This window comes from Alligator sinensis, unplaced genomic scaffold (assembly GCF_000455745.1).
Source record: "Alligator sinensis unplaced genomic scaffold, ASM45574v1 scaffold563_1, whole genome shotgun sequence".
NCBI classification, from domain to species: Eukaryota; Metazoa; Chordata; order Crocodylia; family Alligatoridae; genus Alligator; species Alligator sinensis.
The window spans coordinates 1067144-1090039 of record NW_005842524.1 but is presented as its reverse complement, the minus strand read 5'-3'; the positions used below and the strand labels follow the sequence as shown (position 1 = coordinate 1090039).

Sequence of the window (22896 nt, the reverse complement as noted above, 5' to 3'; positions counted from 1 at the left end):
GTTAGCCCCGGCTGGAACCTTTATCACTGGTGCTGGGCAGGGGCCATCGGCAGCGCTGGGATGAGGCTGGGGCTGGGCCCGGGCCTGTCTACCTGTGTAGGCCCCAGCCCTATCCCGGTGCTGCCAGCAGGCCCAGCCATGTGCTGCTAGTGGGCCCGGGCCTGGCCGGCACCTCCACCGCCCCCCTCCCCCGCCAGCCCAGCACCGCTGCTGGGCCAGGGCAGTCTGCAGCACTGGGATGAGGCCAGGGCCAGGGCCCCAACCCCAGGCTTCCGGTGGGCCCTGGCCCCACAGCCCCAACCCCTCGTCGCTGGTGGGCTCTGGCCCCAGCTCCATGCTGCCCACAGCTCCAGTCCCAACGGGTTCGGTGCCGGCACCTGCTATCTTCCCAGAGCCCAGGGTTGGGAAACAGCCAGGGCGGGGATGCAGCAGTTTTTTGCAGCCTCCCACGTGCAGCTAGACCAGGTTCATGGTAGCTGCTGATAGCCATGGAGCCTGGGCTGCTCCCAGCAGCCAGCTGGGAGCATGGAAGCCTTGCTGCAAGCAGCCTGGGCTCTGTGGCTATCAGTAGCTACCACAAACCTGTTTTTCTGGCATGCTGGCACTCCGGCACCTTCCAAGGCAGGCATTTTGGGTTTTTTGGCATTTCAGCCAAAAAACATTGCCTACCCCTGCCTTAGTGTTACATGAGCTGGCTAACAAGGATCTACTCACTACCCTGTAGTGAGTAACCTGGAGCAGCATAAGGAGTGCTTAAAACTGGTTTCAGGTGTTAATGTGTGGTGAATCCAGCAGTTAAGAGCTCCAGGAGCTGCCCAAAATTACCGTGTAACAAGGCCCTAAGGAAAGTTTGAATCTTAGATGCCAACAGCATAGCTGGCTATAGCCAGTGCTGCTAGCCTTTTGTTTTCTCTAACCTCTAAAATTAGCAGAGGAATAAAAATAAGTAACTGTGAACATAGGAAATATGTATTTTTTATATTGCCAAGATTTAGGTATTAAAGTTATTTTGGCAGCTAAATCCAGCAAGTGATGCCAAATTGCTTAAATATTTTTTTCCCAAACCATGTTACCTTTCACTCCCAGAAACTTGGTCTGTCTAGTATTGATAGATGATAAGATCGCTACTTTTAAAGAACAGTTAATCAAGATTCTGTGGGACTTGATTTTTTTTTATATTATCATTCTTCAGCTAATCCATTATACTTCATGACCAACTTGCCAGTTCCTGAATAAGGAAATTAGATTTTATAAATCAATGAAGGAAATTGTTATTGGAGATAAGATACAGATCATATTAGCCAGGGTAGTTGTTTTCTTTAGACATATCTCTAGTAAATTACCAGTAAAATACAATAGTAGTAGAGCCTTCATGAGCAAGAATTTTACCCTTTAAAAAAATAAAATGCTACATGAAAACTAATTTTTACTTTGCAGTGACTTACCATGAAAATTAACTTGCAATCTACATAATATTAAAGGGACACATTGGATTGATTTATTATGTTTAAAGAGCATGTTTAACATGACACCCCCAGCAAAGGGGGAAGCTTTTCTTTAGGTCGTAAAACCATAGAATGACACTCCTGGGTAAGGAAATGGGTTTGTAAACACGCCCTTGGGTGCAGGGGAGCTTGTAGGAATACACGGCAACTTTTGACTAGCCAGCCAGCCAAGGAATCCAGTACTTGATGCCAAGAAACTGATCACAAAGAGGAAAGGAAGGAAGGAGGAAATACAATCCTTAAAGGGGCCCAAATTAAGTTTGTTTCAGTAAGTCAGGAAAACTTGAATGCTAAGTGGTTGATGAAAAAGCAAAGCATTGTTACTTTGCTGAAAATTCCAGGGATTATGCTCTTTTTGTTTAATTGACAGGTTAAGATGAGAAAGAAAGTAACACCCAGCTGTGCAAAGGTCTATTTCTACAGGCTTAACCATGCAATGCACACTGAGTTCCTTTCCCATGGTGAATAAGTGAAATATTTTCATTTGGTTAGAAGTGAAACTCTGAATTTGAAGAGCCCTTTCCATTTGCAGTATTTAGACACTGCTTGGCAATAGCACATTTTTATATCTTTTCCACTTACACTGGCTTGTAGGATTGAATGAAAATGTACAGTCTGAAAGTACAGTACTCCTGATTAATTATTACACTGTGCTATTGTTGGGTTGGGTGACATGCAAGAAGCAACTCAGTGTTTACTCTTGTAGATTATGTGGTTATCAGCAATCTTCAGGTCAAATGAGTTTGTAATTGTACTATACTGTACTGTAATTGTACTGTACTGTAGGAAGAGAGGTAATGTTTTCAAACGATTATGACATGACATGGAGAGAGGTGGGGAGTGTGCTGGCAGGGGAGAGTGGTCTTTCTATTCCTTCTGATATTAACTTGTTTTAGTGATTTGGGGCAACTTTCCTGTGCCTCAGAGTCCCCAAGAGTAAAATGAGTATGCTAAAATTCCTGTTATATTAAAAACATTGAGATGCTGAAATACAATATTTTACTTATCTATGAGGTATTTTATTATTGCATATCTGTATGTTATGTTAATTTGACATTATGAAAAGTCTGACTAACAAACAGTTCAAAGGTATCTTCATATATATATGAATATATACATATATATATATGTGTGTGTGTGTATATATATGTGTATATATCTTCATATATATATATATATACACATCTGGCAAAGCTAAATAGTTGGAATCTTGTTAGTTTGCTCTTTTGGAATCCATTACTTCCATAATGGAGATTAAAAAAAAAGAATAGGGAGCCAGCGGTTAAAATTGACAAATAATGAGAGTTATCATTCTTAGCTGCCTGTCTGGAAAAAAGGAGATTGGATCATTGCTTACAAGGTAAATAAAACACGCTTAAAGTGTTGTTTTCTGAATCCTTTACATTGTTTTCCCTACTGTGACATTCATTTTATGGAAATAGTTGTGGAAACAGGACCTGGCAGCTAGCAGCTGAGAGTCATTTCAAATGTACAAAAGTAAATGATATTAGAATCCATCAAATCTTACAATGGCCTAAAAGTTTTGCTGATGCCAAAAAAAGAAAATGGCAATAGATATTTACATAATAATGAAATGATGGGGGCAAATAACATAACTGACTGTAGTTTGTATTACTGGAACATAAGGAGATAGCAAAATTATATCAAAAATTTTACCATCTGTCAACCTGGAGGTGGGAATGAAAGGAGGACTAGAAACATATTCAGATGGAGCAAACTGGAGGACAGACCATTCAGTAGAACACCCAAGGACAAAGAATTATAATTCATTTTGTTCCCAGAAGCTCTTGATGAAATTACGTTTTACGCTGTAGACGCATTATGTTTTGGAGGCCCGGTTTATAAAAGTAGGCACCTGAGTAAGGAAGTGCAGTACCTTATTTGGCTCTGAGCTAAGCACTTAGGGAACCAGATGCCCAGCTTTGGTGTCCAGATGCCAAAATGATAACTCCAATTCAGAGCCAAAATTAAGGCTACAAACATGGAGAGAGGAGGTAATAGCATCCTAAATTACTGTAGCTTTGCTGTTGTAGTTGCCACCTGTAACTCATGATACTTATATAAGCTTATGTTCCATACACATGTATACCCTTTGTTCACATGCTCTTCATATTTATAGACTCAGGTTAAAAAAAAACCAACCTCATTTATTTATTTGTTTTTATTTATTTATTTCACTTCATGCTCTTTTTTGTGCTAAATTATGTATTCTGTTGCAGCCATTCTTCTCCATGTCTTGATCATGACAACAGCAGGTGAACTTCTGCATAATTTCTTGTAATATGCTTCCTCACCACTTCATCCTTACCTTCATCCTTCTTCTAACTTACACACTCTCAGGATGCTTTAGTGCTTTTATGTTTATTTAGGCAGTAGGGAAATTCTGTCTGGCAAAGAACTACGTGGTCTTACTTTTCCATTGTATGGTAGATACCCCTTTTCTCCAAAGTGTGCTAATAACTTTTATTTAAAAAATTCTAGGGACATTGTGATCATAGATTCATCAGTCTAATTGAAGCCCAGTGCAGGCTGTCTAAGTCTTGTCTGTAGTTAATACTAAATTCTCCATACCAGTCACATAAATAGGCTGTTTGAAATGTAAATAATTATGGCTTTGAAGGCATTTCACAAAAGTGAATCCTTTTCCTCAGTCATTTTTGTACGCAGAGTGCTACAGAATCTCTTTGTAGACCAAATTTTTCTCATTTTCGACCTTATTAAAATCAGGAGAGGGAGTGGCAATAGTGCAATTAAAGAGTTAAATTGGTCCTGCATCCTTACTTCTGTGTGATTTTGCTGGCAAATAAAATCATTCATGTAGGTGCCAAGAGCTATACTAAATGAATGTGATACATTTATCATTGATGCTGTGCTTAGTGCTCCACAAAGCATAGCAGATAATGCAGTACATACTTGAAGATTTCAGTATATTAACCCCCTAATATCCAATATGTTTGTTGCATTTGTTTGACATGTAGCTGCAGTTGTTGAGAAACCTCAGGGGCGGGCAATAATTTCAGGCAGAGGGCCATTTACTGAATTTCAGCAAGCCATCGAGGGCTGCATGACAAGCAGCCAGGGGCAGATATATTTTCTAAATTTTTTAGGGGCCCCGCGAACCAGATAGAATGGCCTGGCAGGCCACATCTGGTCCGCGGGCCGCAGTTTGCCCACCCCTGTCTTAAATACTTAAATAAATAAAATTCTTAGGGAATTCTAACTCCCCCCATATCATAGTTTGTTCTCAGCCAAGAGCCTTTTTCTAGGGCTGTGCAAAGCTTCAGTCGCTGATTTGATTCAGAGGAGATTCAGCTCCTGAATCTCTAAATCCAGATTGAATCAGGAGACCCATTAATCTCCCTGAATTGAATCAGAAGCCTCCGATTCAATTCAGAGAGATTCGATGATTTGGTCATAGGCACAGCTTTATATGTTTTTTCTATGTACCTCGAGGTACCAGGCACAGCTCTTGAACTCTGAAACGGTGGGGCAGATGGAGTGTCCCACGGGAGTGCGGGGGGGTCCCCTATGTGCTTGGCCACAGACCCCACCCTCCCAGCTCAGTGACTGGTGCCTCCTGGGTCTGGGGGGGCACCTGGGGTCCCCCCATGACCGATTGCTGAGCTGCAGGGGGGCGGTCCCCCTTGCTCCCGGCAGCAGATCCAGAAGTGGACCGGAAGTACTTCTGGTCCACTTCTGGGCCCACCGCCGAGCACGTGGGGGACCCCCCCGCCTCCTCCCCCATGCTCCCGTGGGATGCACCAACTCAGCATTCATGAGCTATGCCTGGTACTTCGAGGTATGTAGAAAAAACACATAAAGCTGTGTCTATGGCCAAATTGCTGATTCTCCAAATCAGCATTGAATCTTCAGATCTGGCCGAATCAAATTGGGACAGTGAATCAGCTAATCAAATCACTGTCCCCTGAATCAGGCCAAATCCAAAATCAAATACTGCCCACTTCACACACCCCTACCTTTTCCCTGTTTTAGCTAAGATTTTTTACAGTCAGTAAAGGGTACATTTGTGTAAGAAACTTACAATTATTTCTAGATGCCTGCAGTGCAGTTCATGTTTTTTGTCCTCCTAGGATGTATATTTTTACTTATTATGTATAGTTACTCATCAGCCTGATCCAACACCTGTTGAAGTAACAGAAAAACCTCCCATTGATTTCAACAGGCATTTGATTAGGGCATTTATCTTTGGTATCTTTGAACTCAAACTTTGGATCCATTTCCCTTTCCAATTCTACGCTTGAGAATTGCTGAAGCACCCTGATTAAGCTATTTGTTTCTGCTTTTTCACACTTTGACTAACACTGAGTGCTGCTATTTCCTTGTTTCCTAGTTTCTTGTATTAGCTAAAATAACATAGATAAAAGAGCTCTTAAGTGTGTCTGTGGTGGTTCAGTGACACTGTTACCAATTTTTTGCTACATAATGAGAAGTATGTGCGCCTGCCTAGCTAACTAAAATGAATAACCATCTCTGAATGGACTGCATAATGATGGCGGATCGCTTTTGCATTTTCAGTTTTTATGTGGTAGCAGCAATCATTACCTGTTCCAGAAAGACTCTTTAGGAAACTGTGTGCGCATGGCTGATCAAATGGTTTTACAGACAGAGAAGTGCAGCTGAGTGCCAACAAACTTAAATTCTTCACTATCTGAAGGGAGCATGATTTTTCTGGAAAACAGCTGACTAAAATAAGAACATATGGCAAAGCACAAAAATACCTCCCTGTCTTTCTCAATACATATTTCTCCATTTTTATTTCCTTGTTTATTTCTTTCCTGAATTTTAAATGGCTTCAGAAATAGATTAGCTGTTATTGTCTTATCAAAGAAAAAAATTGGCAAAAGAAACACTTTAGTGTGTTTGGAATATAAAGATTATTTGGAACCTCACCTCCTTTCACCCTTCAAAACTAGATCAGTTTAGTCATACAATTTGTAAATGATTCTTTCAATCACAACATAAAAAATACCCATATAGATTTGATCTATTTTATGTGGAAACATCTTGCAAGAATTAAGGAGTTTTCTCTGATGTCCTTAGCCAAAATACTAGCACTCTTGCTGCTGCCTTCCAACCCCAATTTAATCAGATTTTGTGTATGTCTGTGAATTATGTGCAAGATCCTTTGGGATGAAATGCCATAACTCGTGAGGTTGGTTGTGTCTGCTTTTCCTCCCTTTGTTAGAATGCTTATCATTACATGATGATATTGTGACATAATTTTAGGTGCACAAATTTCAATTAAAGCATAGTGTTCGGACAGTGCACACATCCCATTAGTTCAAAACAGTTTTGTGTATGCATATTATGTTGTGTGAATGATAATGTTCTGAAAAATATGTGTGAAAAGTTGCACAGACAGGTTTGGTTAAGGCCCCTGGGAAAACTGGCTGTATTTGTACAGCACTTTTAATGTATTGAATAGCTTTATAGCTTTCCTGCATTCACATGACCCTCCACTGAAATTTATTTTCAAACAATAAGGAAGTAAAGGATAGTGTGAAGGAAAATGCATTGACTTTGACAGACTGACTTTGATACGTTATTAGAGCAGAGATTGCTTTGAAGCAATAGGTATATCATTAGTTTCATACAATGGAATATTTATATTTTCCAAAAAGTGTTTACTTTGGAGGTGTGTTGTCTTGTTTTTCTGTGAGCCATTCCAGTTTAAAAAAAAATCATCTATTACCATGTTGACTCTCTCTAAAAGAGACATTGGCAATTTTGTCTTCAAATGTGTCTATCTTGCAGCTACTGTGGATATTCCTGACACTTAGCTATATTCTGCATAAAACTGTTTGTTTTTGTGGTCTCCAGTTGATATTATTGGCTATTTTAATACATGTAAACTCAATTAGACCCCAAGGAATTCCTTTCCTTTTTCTTATTTTTACACCCAACCAATAAATACATTTGGCTCTGGTATCTTGCTTAGTCACCAATTTCTATAAATTAATTTCCTACTTTTGAACTATCTATACAAAACAAACTTTCTAAATCTTCCTTGACTTCCGTGGCCCATACATTTCATGACTTCTGGCATGACTCTTTTCAAAATCTTCTCATAGTTGGAGTTAAGATTTATATAAACAAAGGAGCATTTACAAAATTTGGATCTTTTGTCTGACACAATTTTTTACCTTACCGTGTACTTTGAAGCTTCCAGCTGTCTCTGGTACTAGGTTTCCAGAATGGGGGATAATATTTTAGATATGATCTCAGTAAGATTGTATATGAAAGAAGTATTACCTCCCTAGTCTGTGACATGAAGTCTGTAAAAACCATCCAAGATTACACGTTTTTTTTTCATTTTGCTGATATAACATACAGCAAGGTTAATTAGCTATCCTCTATTACCCATTATTGTCCCTTGCCTTTATAGCTTTCCTCCTTTTTGTTTAATGTCAGCTTCAGATTACAGTACAGGCACTCCTCACTTAACGACCGAGTTCCGTTCCTGCAACTAGGTCATTAAGCGAATTGGTTGATAAGCGAGGAGCCGCCCCTTGATACTGCGTGCCTTGGCTTGAGACGCCGCGCTGCCGTTTCAAAGACCAAAGTGCTCGTACTTACAACCAGTTCTCGTACTTACGACCAGTTCTCGCTGGTCGTAAGTCCGCGCGGTCGTTAAACAGGTAGGTTGTTAAGTGAGGAGTACCCGTACCATATGCCTCTGGCAGATGTTATATTTAAGATATGATTTACTTGCTAATTGTATCTCAAATGGTAACCCATCCACGTGTTCAGGCAATACATGGTACGACAAAATGGGAAACCAGCCACAAAAATATTCCACAAAATATGTATAGTATTTTTGTGGTTGGTTTCCATCACACCTTAAATTGAATGTGTGACACAATCCCCATCATGCAGCCAGATGCTGGCTGCATGCGGTTGGTTGACAGCTCCTCCATGGTTGGCAGACTGACAGTTGTGTGGTGCGGCCCTCCATCTGCAGCTTTGGATTTTCTGCCGTTGTAGCGCATGAGTCTCTGGGACCAGCCCCAGTGCAGTCCTGGGGCTGGGACCCACAGTTAAGCTGCATAAAACCCACTGTAAGCATGAAGTCAGAATCAGGACCAAATATCCCCTGTCAGCTATTTTAAGGATATGAACACATACTGTACATTTCATGGAGAAGCACCATCAATTCAGTACACTCCTCTTCTATTTTGTTTTGTCTGAAAAAAACTTAAGAGAAAATAGAATACCAGGCATGAAAAGAGCAGGACTGGATATTGCTATAAGGAAAGAGATTACTTGATTTGCTCATGCGATGTACTCATTACTGGTGTTATTTACATTCATATATGATAATTATTCATATTTATATGTTTATTTCTTTGTGTTCTGGTAGCAATTACAGTGTTCTTGGCAATCTTGACAGATATAGGAAGCTACTTTAAGAAGTTCAGCTTCTAAGAAGAGTTTAATTTGAAATAATAGAAAATGATAGAAAAAATACTGTACACTAATGAAAAATTGTACTCTTGATCATTTACTTAATAAAAAATGCCATAATTCATTCAGAAAATGATTTGCACCAAATCAGTCAGCCGGCTCTGCTAATACCAGTTATAGCAGTTTCTGTTGCTATCTATTTATTACAGTAATATATTGGGAACTTCTTATTTCATCCCAGATCTTAATATTGTTAAATACATTTCGACTGCTACCATCACAATAAAGTTTTAGGTAGAGTGACATTACATCCTGTTCTTTGGGACAGTCTCATTTTAAACACCTGTCCTGGTCACCCCTGTGGCTTGGCCAAACAAACACTGTTGTCCTCTTTTGCAAACTCTCCCTGCCTGAAAGTGGTAGTCTTTAGGCAGGTGTTGTAACACTCCATAAGCGGCCCACAGCCCTCCTCCCAGGGCTCTGGTGCTTTCAGCTGAAGCTAGAGCTTGAAGACAGTTGAATATACTGGGAGGGGAAGGGAGTGTCCTGATGTGAAACTGGAAATATGGTCACCCAAATTTAAGATAGATTCTCAGGAACAGAAGTGAAAGCAGTTTTTATACATCTGTTACAAAGGTGATGCAAAAGTTCTGTTCAGATAGGGCTTTACTTCAACTGTAAAAGCCAATCATGCAGGATTATTGTCAAAACTGAGAAATTAGCACCTTTGAATTCTTCTTCTTTCTTCCCTGTGAGTAGTAAAAGACAGAATTTAACATTTGGACAGAATATATTTTAGGAAGGTTGCATCCATTCTTGAAAAATTAACCCAAGGAATTAAAGCTGTAAATCTTTTTCATTTTTTTCCCCTCGTTAAGACCACAGAAGCACAGCCCCTAAGGAATGAGATTATGGTTGTACTCCCCTGAGTTGTACAGTAAACAAAACCTAGAGGTATATGGATGGTGGTAGAATAGGAGACTGCATGTGTGAGAAGTGTCTTCATATAGCCTCCATGGCGCATGGCGTGATTCTGATTGGCAGGTTGTGGCTCCTTTCTCTCATCCATTATTTTGACTTGCATGGTGTGTTGAGTGTTCTGTTTTAACAGCATGTGGAATGAATTGCATATGTCTTAATAATGGAAGGATGCAAATATTTGTTGTGCAGAGTGACTCGAGTGAGAGTGAAAAATATTTGTATTTGTCACTCATCTTGTTAGATTTTCTTTATTGCAGGTCTCTCAGAGCAGATGTTAGCATTTGTGTGGCTCCCTGTGCAGTAACACTAGAAATAGGCCTGGTATTGTCCCAGTTCAGCTATTCCCTCTTTCATTTCCAGCAACCCAATAGTATAATAGTTGGTATCGCCTTTCTTTCCTAGGTTTTGTATGTTTTGCAGAAATGCCCTTAATTAGGCTTTGATCATAGCAAAACTATTAGAGTCAACCTACTGGCTAGTCACAGCTGAAAAAATTGGGATAGTGGTGAAAAAGGGCCATCTAAGGAAGACTTTTCTGTCTCTCCAGGAAAACCTACATGCTATTTACCCTGATCCATGAAGAACTTGTCTATCATAGCTGGCTTCCTGCCACTGTAGCGCATCCCCATAGGGACATGTTAATGTTGTCTGCAGTAACAGGAAAAACAGTACTTTTTAAATAAGCCCACGACCAAATGATTACAATTTGCTCCCATTCTCAGTAGCCTGTCTTAGAAGAAGCATAGTTTAAATGCTGACTATTTGCTACTCTTTATTATTAAAGATATAGTTTTATTAAAAGAATCCTATTTACTAAACCTCTTTCCCATCCTGATTTAGTTTTTGTAAATCTAAGGATGAAAGTGGGCACCCTAAATCTAGTAAGTAGTAGTGCTTAACTTGTTAAAAGCCAGTGTAGCCATTTTAACAAGTGTACTGAAGTTTTACTCTCTGATTATTTTCTCTTTCTAGTTAATATTCATGATAGTGAAAAGTTTGAAAAGGCAGGTGTTACAGATAAAGAAGGAATTTAGACCTGGTATAATAAGAAGGTGCAATTCCCATTGGTTTTAATAAAACATGTGTAATCCAGAATGAACTTTGACCTACAATCCATGAATAATTTAGTTTTAGGAGTTTCAAATCTATCAAACCATAAGGAAAATTATAGTAAGTTTAACAAAAAAAGAAACCCAGTTCACAATTTTCTTCATATCACGGCATAGTAAGTCTTTATTCTTTAATAATAAATATTAGAAGTTTGTTATGTATGTATGGGTTTTGTGCCTATCTTACCCTGTGATGGCACTAGAGGTAGAAATGTATGAGAGCGCTTTGGAAAAAAAAATGTTCACAAATGTAAAATAGAGGCATTTGCACAGAACCCTACATGATGCTCACACTTTTTTCCCCCTAATTCCTTCATATGTATTCTGTCATATGTGTTCTGAAAAATTCTAAGATAGATGTTAGTTTAAGTAATTAGTGATATTGCTATCAATTAACATCACACAAACAAGTACAAGATTTTTAAAATTCTACATACAGCAGTAAGAAAGCACCACACTTAGGTAAATAGTCTGTACATGTTGGAAGAAAACAATGTGTAATGTAACCAAAGTGATTTTTCTTTGCCTAATATGTCTTTGTATATAATATTCATTTCACGCTTTCAGCTTCCTGGTTAGTTTCATGGTGGATGCCCGTGGTGGTGCTATGCGAGGTTGCAGGCATAATGGACTAAGGATCATTATTCCTCCTCGGAAATGCACTGCCCCAACACGAGTAACCTGCCGGTTGGTCAAACGTCATAGACTGGCCACCATGCCTCCAATGGTGGAAGGAGAAGGTCTGGCCAGCCGCCTTATTGAAGTTGGACCTTCTGGTGCTCAGTTTCTTGGGTAAGAGTCATGGTTTGGCTTAAGTGAAAATGGAAGGTATATTTTCATCTGTTTATAAGTTGCACTAGAGTGATGCCCCCCCTACAGTTAAATTTGATCTGAAAAAATGTTTCCTTTATATATTGTAACATAATAGGATACCCACCCCAACATAAATTGACACAAAACCCATCAGCAAGTCACTTAGCTTGTATGCATTTTTCTTGAGAACACTAAAGTTTTAAAATACTAACACTAAGGTTTAGTATGCTTCCTGGAATAAGTTTATTAGTCAGTGTTGTGCTATTATAATGGAAATCACTTAGTAAAATAGAGAACCAATTCACACTATATTTACATCATCCAAAATTAAGCCACAAAAGACAAATAACACAGCACTGATCTAAAGCCAAATTTGAAACCTGCTACAGATGCAACACAAGTTAGAGCTCCTTGTATTAGAAACTTGTGTTGTGTTATGAATAATTTGGACTATCTAGGAAGCGCAAGCTTTTGATTTTTCTGGGGTTAAAATTGCAAGTTCAAGCAATAGGACAACTCAGAAATTCTTCAGCAGCTTATTTTGTCCTATATTGCAATACCCAATAGAAAGATCAGAATTGCAATTACTGCTGCGCTTGTTTTAGCAGTTTTCAGCTGAAACCAGCAGTTCTCTACACTTTTTTTTCTTTTTATTTGGTTTGGTTTATTAGCTGCTCTCCCTATCAACTGTGGCATCCAAATGTGGATGATCGAAGGAACCCCTCTGAAAGAGTGAATGGCTTCAGTTGGAAACTAACAAAGAAGCTGTGAAGGGGAACAGTTTAAATCCATTTTGCAACAAATCAATTGATTTTAAGTCCTATCATATCAAGGGAGTCAGGACAGCCATTGTTTTTGCTAATGTTCTGTCTAGAAGAATGGACTTGCGAGAGGGTGATTTAATGGGTCTTCATCACTAATTGTTTTGGATGGGGTAGGGGTGAAATCAAATACACATTTACATTATTTCATTGCTGCTGTACTTTAATAGAAGAACAGGAAGAATTCTGAAACACAGAGAACCTGCTGCTAGGGGCAAGCTTGCCTTCTCCAGTGGCAAACAGGCTGCTCCTTGGTATCAGGCAGCAACAGAAGCTGCCTAACAAAACACTTTGACACTTTCTTCAAATGTTGGTCAGTACTTAAGCAAAAAAATATGAATGTGAAGTACCAGCAGAATACCACTGCTGTCACATTCAGTGTGTCTCTTGTCATCTCTTCCTTTCCCACAGTTATGTTAACACTTAGTGGGACAGATCTTAGTCCACTCAGGCACTTAGAATGGATACAGGATCACATTTATTGGAGTCTCTGAAAACCTGTTAACATATCTACAGTAACATCTTACCCTTAAGATGCATTCAATAAAAAAAAACAGTGAGGTGGAGGATGGCCCAACCACCTTCTATATTAACCGTTTTTTAGGGACTCAAGAAAGGTGGATTAGGATTTTACTTGGGCACCTACGTCCACTTATGGGCCTAATAGGCAGAACAGGATCTGGCCTCGTATCATTTTTCTTTAAATGGTCTCTCTATATAACAAGGAGTTTCAATAAAAACTCATCCAAAGAGCATACATGTATACGTAGCTGGTTTTGACGTGTACCCTGCCAGTGAGCATTTTTTTTCTGGGTGGTGTCCTGGCAGTGAAACCAGATAGTCACACATTCTATCTGTTGAAATAAGTGTTACGGCACTGCACTGCCCCAGCTATTCTACGAGCTTGATCCTGCTTCCATTAAGTTCACCAGTGGAACTTCCATTGATCTTCATGGAAGTGAGGTTAGTTCCTAATGAATGGGACTTATTTCATTAATTCCTGCCATCAGTCTGGCACAGCCAGGGCAGAACCTTATTCAGTGTACACCCTAATTTCACTCTGACCAGACATTGACACTGGGGTTCTGGACAAAAAAATACATAAAGCTTATTTATGTTCTTTCTTTCACTGCTGCTTTGGATGTATGCAGTAAACTTCATCTGCCTACGGCTCCTCCCCCACTTAATGAGGGAGAAAGTTTGGTCAGCCGAATCCTTCAGCTGGGGCCACCTGGGACCAAATTCCTTGGGTAGGAGAGACTTAAAACAAATTGATGGATGCTGGCCTCCCCGTTCTTCTCCTCCTCCTGCAATATGATTTTTTTATGTCATTACGCCCATGGCATTGTCCCTTTCTATGATTTGAAATTCTGTATACTTAACCGTTAGTAGACCATTTTCCAACCCTTGTGGTATGTGGTTTTTGTTTTGGTGGTATGTTCTATCTTTTTTCTTCAAGTTCCGTGGCCTTCATTTTTGTTTTAGCATGAAATCTTCCTAGTTGTACAATGTGCCGGCTGTTGTGTGCTTGATGTCTGTAGCAAAGCAACCTGGACTGGGACCAAAAAGAATCTACTGTGTTTTGGTTTGGTTTTGGTTTTGGTTTTTTTTACACACATTGCTGCCAGTAAATCAATAACATATGTTATATGTTGGATATAACATATCATGTACATGGTGGCCCGTGTGGTGATTCTCGCTATTGAGGTGTATGTATACAACATATATCTTTATATTTTCCCCAGAGATATAGAAAGTACATTTGACTGTGTATACATGGGTATGTATAGATAAGCATGTGTGCTCGCACACACACACAAACACACACGTACACACGTATTTACCTGTTCACAAATGAGGGAATGAGGCAATTCTTCTCTCTTCTACACTAGTACAAATCCAGGTTATATCCTTGGACCTACTTTTCCTTTCTCAGGAATGAAATGTGTTGGAGAGCCAGTAAAAGTCACAATGAAATAAAATCAGCATGAGAGACAAATCAGGCCCATTGATTTCAATAGATGTATCCAGATTTCCACTAGTATATCTGAAATCAAATTCCTCCAACTAGCTAACTCTCTATTACAGTAGATTCGCTTTGAAATGAAATTGCATGTGCTAACCTGTACTGTAGTGACAGCTAAAATGAACACTAGTTTTCTTAAAAGTATCTTTTTAAAAAAAGACTAAAATTTCTATTCAGCACACTGCTACCTTACCAGTTGTGTACACATTGTGTAAAGAGATGAGTGTGCAATTAAATCATCCTACGGTATATTTACCGGGGGGTTGTAAAATGCTAAGATACTCTAGTGACCTACTAGTATGCCTGTTAGGGTTGCTTCAAAGTATTCCTGAATAATAGATAGAACTCCAGGTCACTTTGTAACAGACTCAATGGGATTGCTGTTGTTTCCATTTCTGCCTCTCCCATATTCATCTAATGTGCTGTATTGCTGTGCTAGGCCTGTGATTGTGGAGATTCCCCATTTTGCGGCTCTGCGTGGAAAAGAGAGAGAGCTGGTGATTCTGCGCAGTGAGAATGGGGACAGCTGGAAGGAGCATTTCTGTGAATATACTGAGGATGAACTAAACGAAATCCTAAATGGGCTGGATGAAGGTCCCCAGCCAGTTTTCCATCCTAGTCCATTCACTGCCTTTTCCAGCATTATTTCTATAATGAAGAAAAGCTTCCTTTATCATCTTTCCTATGACTTACAATCTGACTGTTGGTCCTTTGGTTCAGGGTCTGTTTTGGCAAATTCTGCTCGTGTTTGTTGAAATCACAGTAGATCATTATAACATTCTTAACACGCAGCAGCACTGCTGGAGAGGTCTGTTTTAGCTGACACCCCTAGAGTTTTCAGTAGAGGCAAAATCATCATCAACTGCAATCATATGGTAAAAAGTCAATATAAACCTTCTTGATATTCGATTCACTTTTGCCCGAACTCTCTTCTCATTAATGAACAAAAAGTTTCCTCAACAGACATCTTGCTGTTCTGTATTATAATATTATCTCTTAGGAGGTACGTGCTTGGGGGAATGCAGGGATCATGGATTCTATTGTAACTTGAAAGGACATAATATATGGGACATCCGTAGCAGTCTTGCCAATAACCTAGAGCACCAGTGCTCAACCTTTGTGGTCCGTGGGCCAGATGAGTACAGCACAGCCAGTCTGCAGGCCAATCTGGTGCATAGGGCCAAGTCTGCAAGGCAGATTCAGTGTATGGCCTGACCCCGCATGCCAGATCTGACCTGTGAAGTGATCCTGCACTCTGGGTCCTGAAGTGATGCTTTGTGCTAGTTCTGGGGCCAAGTGCCAGGCCCGAACCTACATGCTGAGTCCAGAGCTATACACTGAATATCAGCCCAACCTGGCAGGTGAGGCCGTGTCATCTGATCCATGGGGCTCCCCATGGATCCAAAAATTTAGTGGCAGGGAAGCAGTAACAGCATTAATGGATGTGGGGCTCCCAAAGCCATGATAATTCATGCTGTCCCCACTCCCCTGCTGTCAAATTTGTGGACCTGTGGGAAGCCCCATGGGCCAGGTGATTCAGTTCCATAGGTCAAACCCAGGCCATGAGCCATACTTTGAGCATCACCGATCTAGAGCACCCTTTGTTCTGGGGTCCAAACACTGGTTCTAAGGATGACTTTAAGATTTTTAAAAGCATATTTAGGATACAATATGTTATGGTGATTAAGTGGTTGCCTAACTGTGAGTAATACCATAGAACTGAATGGGACTACTCATGTGCTTAATGTCAGGCTTTGATAAATCAGGAATTAGCATTGGTATTTGTCTGCAAATGCCAGGAAGAGATGGGCTTGATCCAAAGCTCTTGCTATATGTATATGCATACAGATTTTTCAGAAGTTGGTGTCCTGGATTATCTACAAGTTGTTTTCTTTCCTTCCTTTATTCTTCGATTTAGCTTAGCTTAGAATGCTGGCATGTGTGTTATTGGTTTTTCCCTTTAAGTGCTAGGTATTTGTAACTTTAAACTACAGCTTAAAGTAGTGTTAAATTAATTTGGACATAGTTGTATTTTTGCCATAAAATTCTCATCATTGACCATGATTATTTTGGTTCAGTACTTGACACTCCAGAGGAGCTTGAGAAGAAGCGTATCTGTCGTATCATCACCCGAGATTTCCCACAGTACTTTGCAGTGGTATCCCGCATCAAACAAGACAGCAATCTCATTGGACCCGAGGGAGGTGTGCTTAGCAGTACTGTTGTACCACAAGTGCAGGCAGTCTTCCCAGAAGGAGCTCTAACCAAGCGGATTCGCGTTGGCCTCCAGGTACAGAGAAGCAATTACAATGCTTATCACTCCTCCCTCACTGGTGCTGCATTTGAGGCATGCTCCTTCATAGGACAGAACATCTTCCATGGTGTAGAGTCAGCAGACAATAGGATGCAATCAGTTGACAATTTGCGCACTTCTGTCAAAAATACTCCTGAGCAAATAAAAAATTTGGGTGAGAGAATGAGTTTAGAGAAAGAGAAAGATTAGGGAAGCCTGTGGCTTTTATTTATAAGTCAGCCAGTCATGACTGTGTAACCTTGGAAAGTCATTTACCTGTCAGTGATGAGAATACTAACATAAGTATTAGGGAGGTGTGGAATTTAATTAATTACATGTTTTTTAGATGCTCTAAGACCCTTAGAGTAAAAATGCAATATACGTGTTGAACTCAGTAGATTAGCTGGAAAACAGTAGAGCTTCTGTTGAAAACAGAAGTTGAGGGACATGAGGGACAGTTGAAGGACATGGTCATTTACATTTTCTTTTATTGTCTTGTTACTTTGAAAAGGCCCAACCTATGCACCATGAACTCATAAAGAAGATTTTAGGCAACAAGGCTACCTTCAGTCCTATAGTCACCTTGGAGCCCAGAAGAAGGAAATTCCATAAGCCCATCACGATGACTATTCCTGTCCCCAAAGCTTCCAGTGATGGGATGATGAATGGCTATGGGGGTGACACACCTACTTTAAGATTACTATGCAGCATAACAGGTAGGCTTTCTGCACTGGTGCTCTGTGTGAGCATGCAGAACCCTATAGTTATAAACTGTTGTGGGTCAGATGGATTAAACTGATTATAGTGACACCAAGCTCAGTGAAACTTAGGGTGAGGGCTGCATGGGAAAATAAACTGGCATTCATATCCATGAACTACATCAGAATTAACGTCGTATCAAAGTACCATCATGCCTTAGAGAACAACGATGTGTTATATATTTTTATCCTCATTCTGTAGCCCTAGGCTTCCCACTTCTTAACTTCTTTATCTATTCTTGTTCACTGAGCACCAGCATTGTGATTTAGTATTGCACAAATGTTGGTGATGCAGAAGGGGATTGTGGTCGTGGCCAAATTTCAAGCCCCCACACTCATGTTGGTAAGCACTTCATACTAAACTAATCCCACTGAAATTGATGACAAATGACTGCCCACCAGTGGGTTCACGGTCTGTCTTTTAAAATGTAATAAGACATGCAAACTTCTTCTTAGATCAGCTTTATAAATTGAAAAAAATATTCTTCTGAAATTACTAAAAAGAGCACCAGACCATTGCCTCATAACAGGTAAAGGACCTGCGCAGAACATGTGTTTGGTTGTAACATAGAGAAGATTCCAACCTCCTCTTTTTGCTATACTATAGCAAAGGTCTGTATGGACCTGCAAGTTCCAGACCATCTCGCATGCAATTGCTAAACATTTTCGGAGCTGATTAGAAAAAAAGGAATGAAAAATATACGAGTTTCTTAGATTGTAAAGGGCTGTGATTTTTTTCCCGTTTTAAATTTTTTTCTTATATTATTACTTTAGGTGGAACCACACCTGCTCAGTGGGAAGATATTACAGGAACGACACCATTAACATTTGTCAATGAATGTGTTTCCTTCACGACAAATGTTTCTGCCAGGTACGTACCAAGTAGAAGACAAAAACAAACAAGTAAACAAAAAATTTACTGTTAAGGTCTCCTTACATCTTTTCCTTCTGCCTATATCTTGTCTTACTCCAACCAAATACTTATTTTTAAAATCTATTAGTTTACAAGCAAAAACGGGCATACGTATTTTCTTCTGTGTAGGAATTTTGGAAGCCTTTGGGTCCTGTCCCTAGAGCGGTCCACACATTGAAGTTACAGTGAAGTTGTAAACCTCAGGTGCCTCGGCATCTGATGAGTAAGATGAGCATTCTTGCCCCTTTCACTGCCTCTAACAGTGGCAGTAAAACTTATAAGAACGTTGTTTTCACTCAGCAGTTGCCAGCATCTCAAGGAGGATATTTTGTTTCAGAAACAGCCTGTGCTAGTGTGTCCAAAATGAGTTTAAGGATATTTCAAGGTCTCTAGATATTTGGAAAAAAAAAGATTTTATTCTGAAGAAGAACCAGAAACACTGAGTTTTGGTGACTTCCTTTTACAAGGCATAAAAAACACTTCACTTCCAGCAGTCTCCAAAGAATGGCAAGTCTTGTATACTGGCCTGGAAGTGATCCCCTATGTAAATCACAACAGGATGGCTGTCTACACACTAGAAGACTGAGCGAATCTTTCATATAAGTGAACGTCAGCAACACGTTCTCCTGGTTACATCTGCACACAAAGCTATTGCACAAAATCCTGCACTAATCCAGCTACCTTCTCTAGGCTTTGCTGCATTGCAGATAGAACAAAGACAGAATTTTAGCAGCTGTTCAGTATCTCATTTGCACATATGCTTACTTGTAAGATGTGTGAGAGGACTCAGCTTCATAACTCAAAATGCAGTTTCCAGTTTTTATTAGATTTGGTTACCACCCTTTGGATTAAATATAAACAAAATATTTTAAAAAAATATATCAGATATTATTGGCTATTTCATTAGTCTGTAGTATTCTACACACCCTATACACACACTGTAGTATGATCTGTTATTCATATTACAGTGGTAGTCAAAATCTTTTAGGGCCATGTAGGAAGACATATACCTGTATTTGGAGATTTAATTTCCAGTAGTAGGAGAAGATTGTATTACACCAGTCTCCCAAATGACAGGCCCCCATCCTATTTGAAGGAGCCTTCCCAGGGCTCAACTTGAAGAATGCAAGTGCAGTTTACACTGTATTTGAGAGAATTTGCATGTGATGGAATGGAAACGGGCATGATTTTTAAGAACATATCCTTTGAGCTTTCAATCCCACAAACTTCATCATATCTTTAATGTTGTGGTTAGCACCAGTAGGTTCACCATAAGTCCTTATCATATTAAACAAAAATTCAATGACCAGAAGGTTATTATGATCATTTGAATTAATTTCTTGAAAAACAGTTATTGAAAAGCAAGTCTGTCCAGCCAATCTTAAACTTTGATCTATCTTCTGGAGCCATGCCTACAGTAGGCATTTTTCTGGCACTAAGAGGGTTGCAACATTTTTGTGCTTTCCACTTGTGACACAGGGCATCTCTCGGGGCCATGTCTCATGTTGGCCCGCCCACCTGTCCCTACAAGGCTATCCACCCAGTCTAACCTGCCATGACTTTGCTGTTCCCATATACGGATGGTATGTGTGGGAAACTGCTCATTACTGCCCCGATGCCAGGGATCACTAGCTGCAGCTTCGACCTCCCCAACACCGCAGCCCATGCCTCGCAGATGGCATCCAGACTAACATTACTCCTGGTCTGAGACCAGAGCAAACTGAGTCCAAAGTTGGGCTCTACACACATATTCACACTACCTCCCCTCTCACAGAAGGCCTCTTCCACTCTGCCCCTCTCTCACTGGGGCCTCTGGCATACTGCCCATTACTGGGCCACGCTCCACTGCCCTTACTCCTCCTTGAATGGCCCCTCTTGGGCCATCAGGCTTTGCTACTCCCATACTGGCCTTGCCATGCAGGACCTTCAGTTCCCGCAAGTTCCCCTACTCTGCATAATCTGGCCTTATGCCAAACCCTGGACTAATTCTGCCCCAAGCCCCTCACTGGGCACAACTTTTCACGGGGCTGGCCCTTGCACTGTCCTTCAAGTTTACTCCCATTCGACCCTATTCAGCATGCCCCTTGGGCTGTCCTTCAGGCCTACTCACACTTCGGCCCTACTCTGTGCAGGGCCTCCCAATGCTCTCCACACTACCCCCTCTGGGGTCTCCGGGATCGCTCATCCCTGCTGGGCTCAGGCACCTACACGTGAGCATACCTGGCCCCCACTAGTCCCACACACTGCCCCCTCTGGGGTCCCCAGGACCTGCTGGCTCTTTGACTCAACCCTTAAAATGACAGGCACTACCAGTGCCCTGCCACACCTCTCCTGACAGATCCTCACATGGACTGAAGGGAGGCTTGAGAAAAGTATGTATCCAAAACACTCTCCCTCAAATTAAGGAACACTTTTCACTATCAGATACCACAAGAGGGAGCTCTTCAGCCACATATTTGCTCTCAAGCACTGCCTGCTGTTTAAACTATGCTAAAAGTCATAATTTAAACTCTTCATTGAAGAACCAGTATTCCAACTTAGATTCTGGTTTGGGAGATCCAGGTCTCAGAGCTGCACAAGAGCTGTCACATCCCTAGCTGGTCAGCATAAAATATAGCCGCAGTGAAAGTTGTTAATATATGGAACGACAGCCCCTTATACATACCATTAGTCAACAGTTTTACTCCCCACCAGACTTGTAAATAGCCAGTACTGCAGCCTGGCCAGGAGCAGCAGCTGGAAATTCACTGCTGCAGGCATTGGGGGATAGTGTTGCTTTTTTTTTTTTGAGGAAAAAAGGGGAAATAACATCCCAGAGCAGCAAACCTCCAGTTGTTCTTCCTATACCTTGCACAGCCACTCTGCCTTCCCCACTGCGGGGAAGATGAAGGGTGGTGAGGGGGAAGGGAAAACAGGGAAGGGCAAGTGAGACACTCCCCTGGCTTTATTTTATCCCTCTTGTCCCTTAGGCAGCTTCTGGGACTTATGCTGTACTCACCCAACCATTGTTACGGTACTGTTCCCCACAAAGAAGTTGAAAACAAATACCCTTTTTAATGGTCTGAAATATGGGTAGGTCTTCCACTGGGCCCTACAAATTTTTGCAAGATCCACCCACTGTCTCTTCATTTGGATCTCTGTTCAGCAAGATACTTCTTAAACCCATGCCTGACATCAAGCATAAATCCCACTGGGATCAGTGAGTGAAACTTCTTGGGTCATGACAGCTTAGACATAGGCTTGAGGACTTTCCAAACAGGCCTTTAAATGATTGTGCTGGAATCATTCCCATTCACAGGATTAGATCAGTCCAAGGAAACATTAGTAAGTAGCTACATTTATCTAATATACTGATGAAGCTGACAGCATTCTTCAAAGCAGCATGGCCACTTTCCATTTCATCCCATGCCAATTTCCTCAAGTTCAGTAAACGTGGCACGTTTTGTGTCCTTTGTAGAGAACCAAATTTTAAACCAGCCTTCATGTTGGGCTCTGGCAAGGGCTTATTTAGGCAAGATTAGGCCTGTCCTGTGCACATCTGGTGTACTACTATTTTTCCCCCACTACTATATGTTAAATCTTTATGTACAGATTTACTCACGTTCAGTTGTCATTAATATCTACTAATTAACTTGTTAAATGTTAAAAAGATTAGTGCCGAATGAATACCTGTTATTATTCAGCTACAGATGAGTAAGACCAGAGCAGTTACATTTCAAAGATATGTTTGGTGGGTAGGTAACAACCCTCCTGAAGTATCTTTGACCCTTCATGACTCCCTGCTCCTTCCTACAGTGTGTCAAATCAACCCATCTTTTCCACCCACTCTGCAAATTTTATTGAAATGAAATGCCGTCAGCTGCAAAGAGAAATTAGATGAAATACTCCTAGATGAAGAAAATAACAGATTTTTATTCCTTTTATTTCAAAATGCTTAATAGCACATTTATGTTGCTTTATTTCAGGTGTACAAAATGGGATTTTATTGCCTTTGACAAAAGAAAAAAAGACCCAAACAAACCAAAACAAAAACAGCAGGACCTGGGCACAACAATACACATTTGCCTTCAAAATGTGTATTGAAGCAGTATTGATAATGACAGTGTTTCATATTCTCAATTTTTGTGAATAATGTTCCTCAACTGACTGGCCTGCTACCATTATTAGTACCAGGCTTTCCCTTTTGACTCAGGGAACAGAAGCCTGTTTTGGGAGCTGAAGTTCTAGGCTT

The 22896-nt window shown here is 40.5% G+C and overlaps 1 protein-coding gene across 1 annotated transcript in view; it reads left to right on the top strand.

Annotated features, from left to right (window-relative positions):
- Window positions 1–22896, top strand: part of LOC102384966 (ankyrin-2) — a gene marked incomplete at its 5' end in the record, with an annotated part of 125796 nt that overhangs the window by 39595 nt on the left and 63305 nt on the right. Inside the window, 7 exons of the mRNA XM_025213363.1 lie at window positions 2824–2865; window positions 3746–3781; window positions 11609–11833; window positions 15141–15295; window positions 16780–16991; window positions 17506–17710; window positions 18527–18623. Of these exons, the coding sequence (XP_025069148.1) occupies window positions 2824–2865; window positions 3746–3781; window positions 11609–11833; window positions 15141–15295; window positions 16780–16991; window positions 17506–17710; window positions 18527–18623 (972 nt within the window). The remainder of the gene's footprint in view (window positions 1–2823; window positions 2866–3745; window positions 3782–11608; window positions 11834–15140; window positions 15296–16779; window positions 16992–17505; window positions 17711–18526; window positions 18624–22896) is intronic.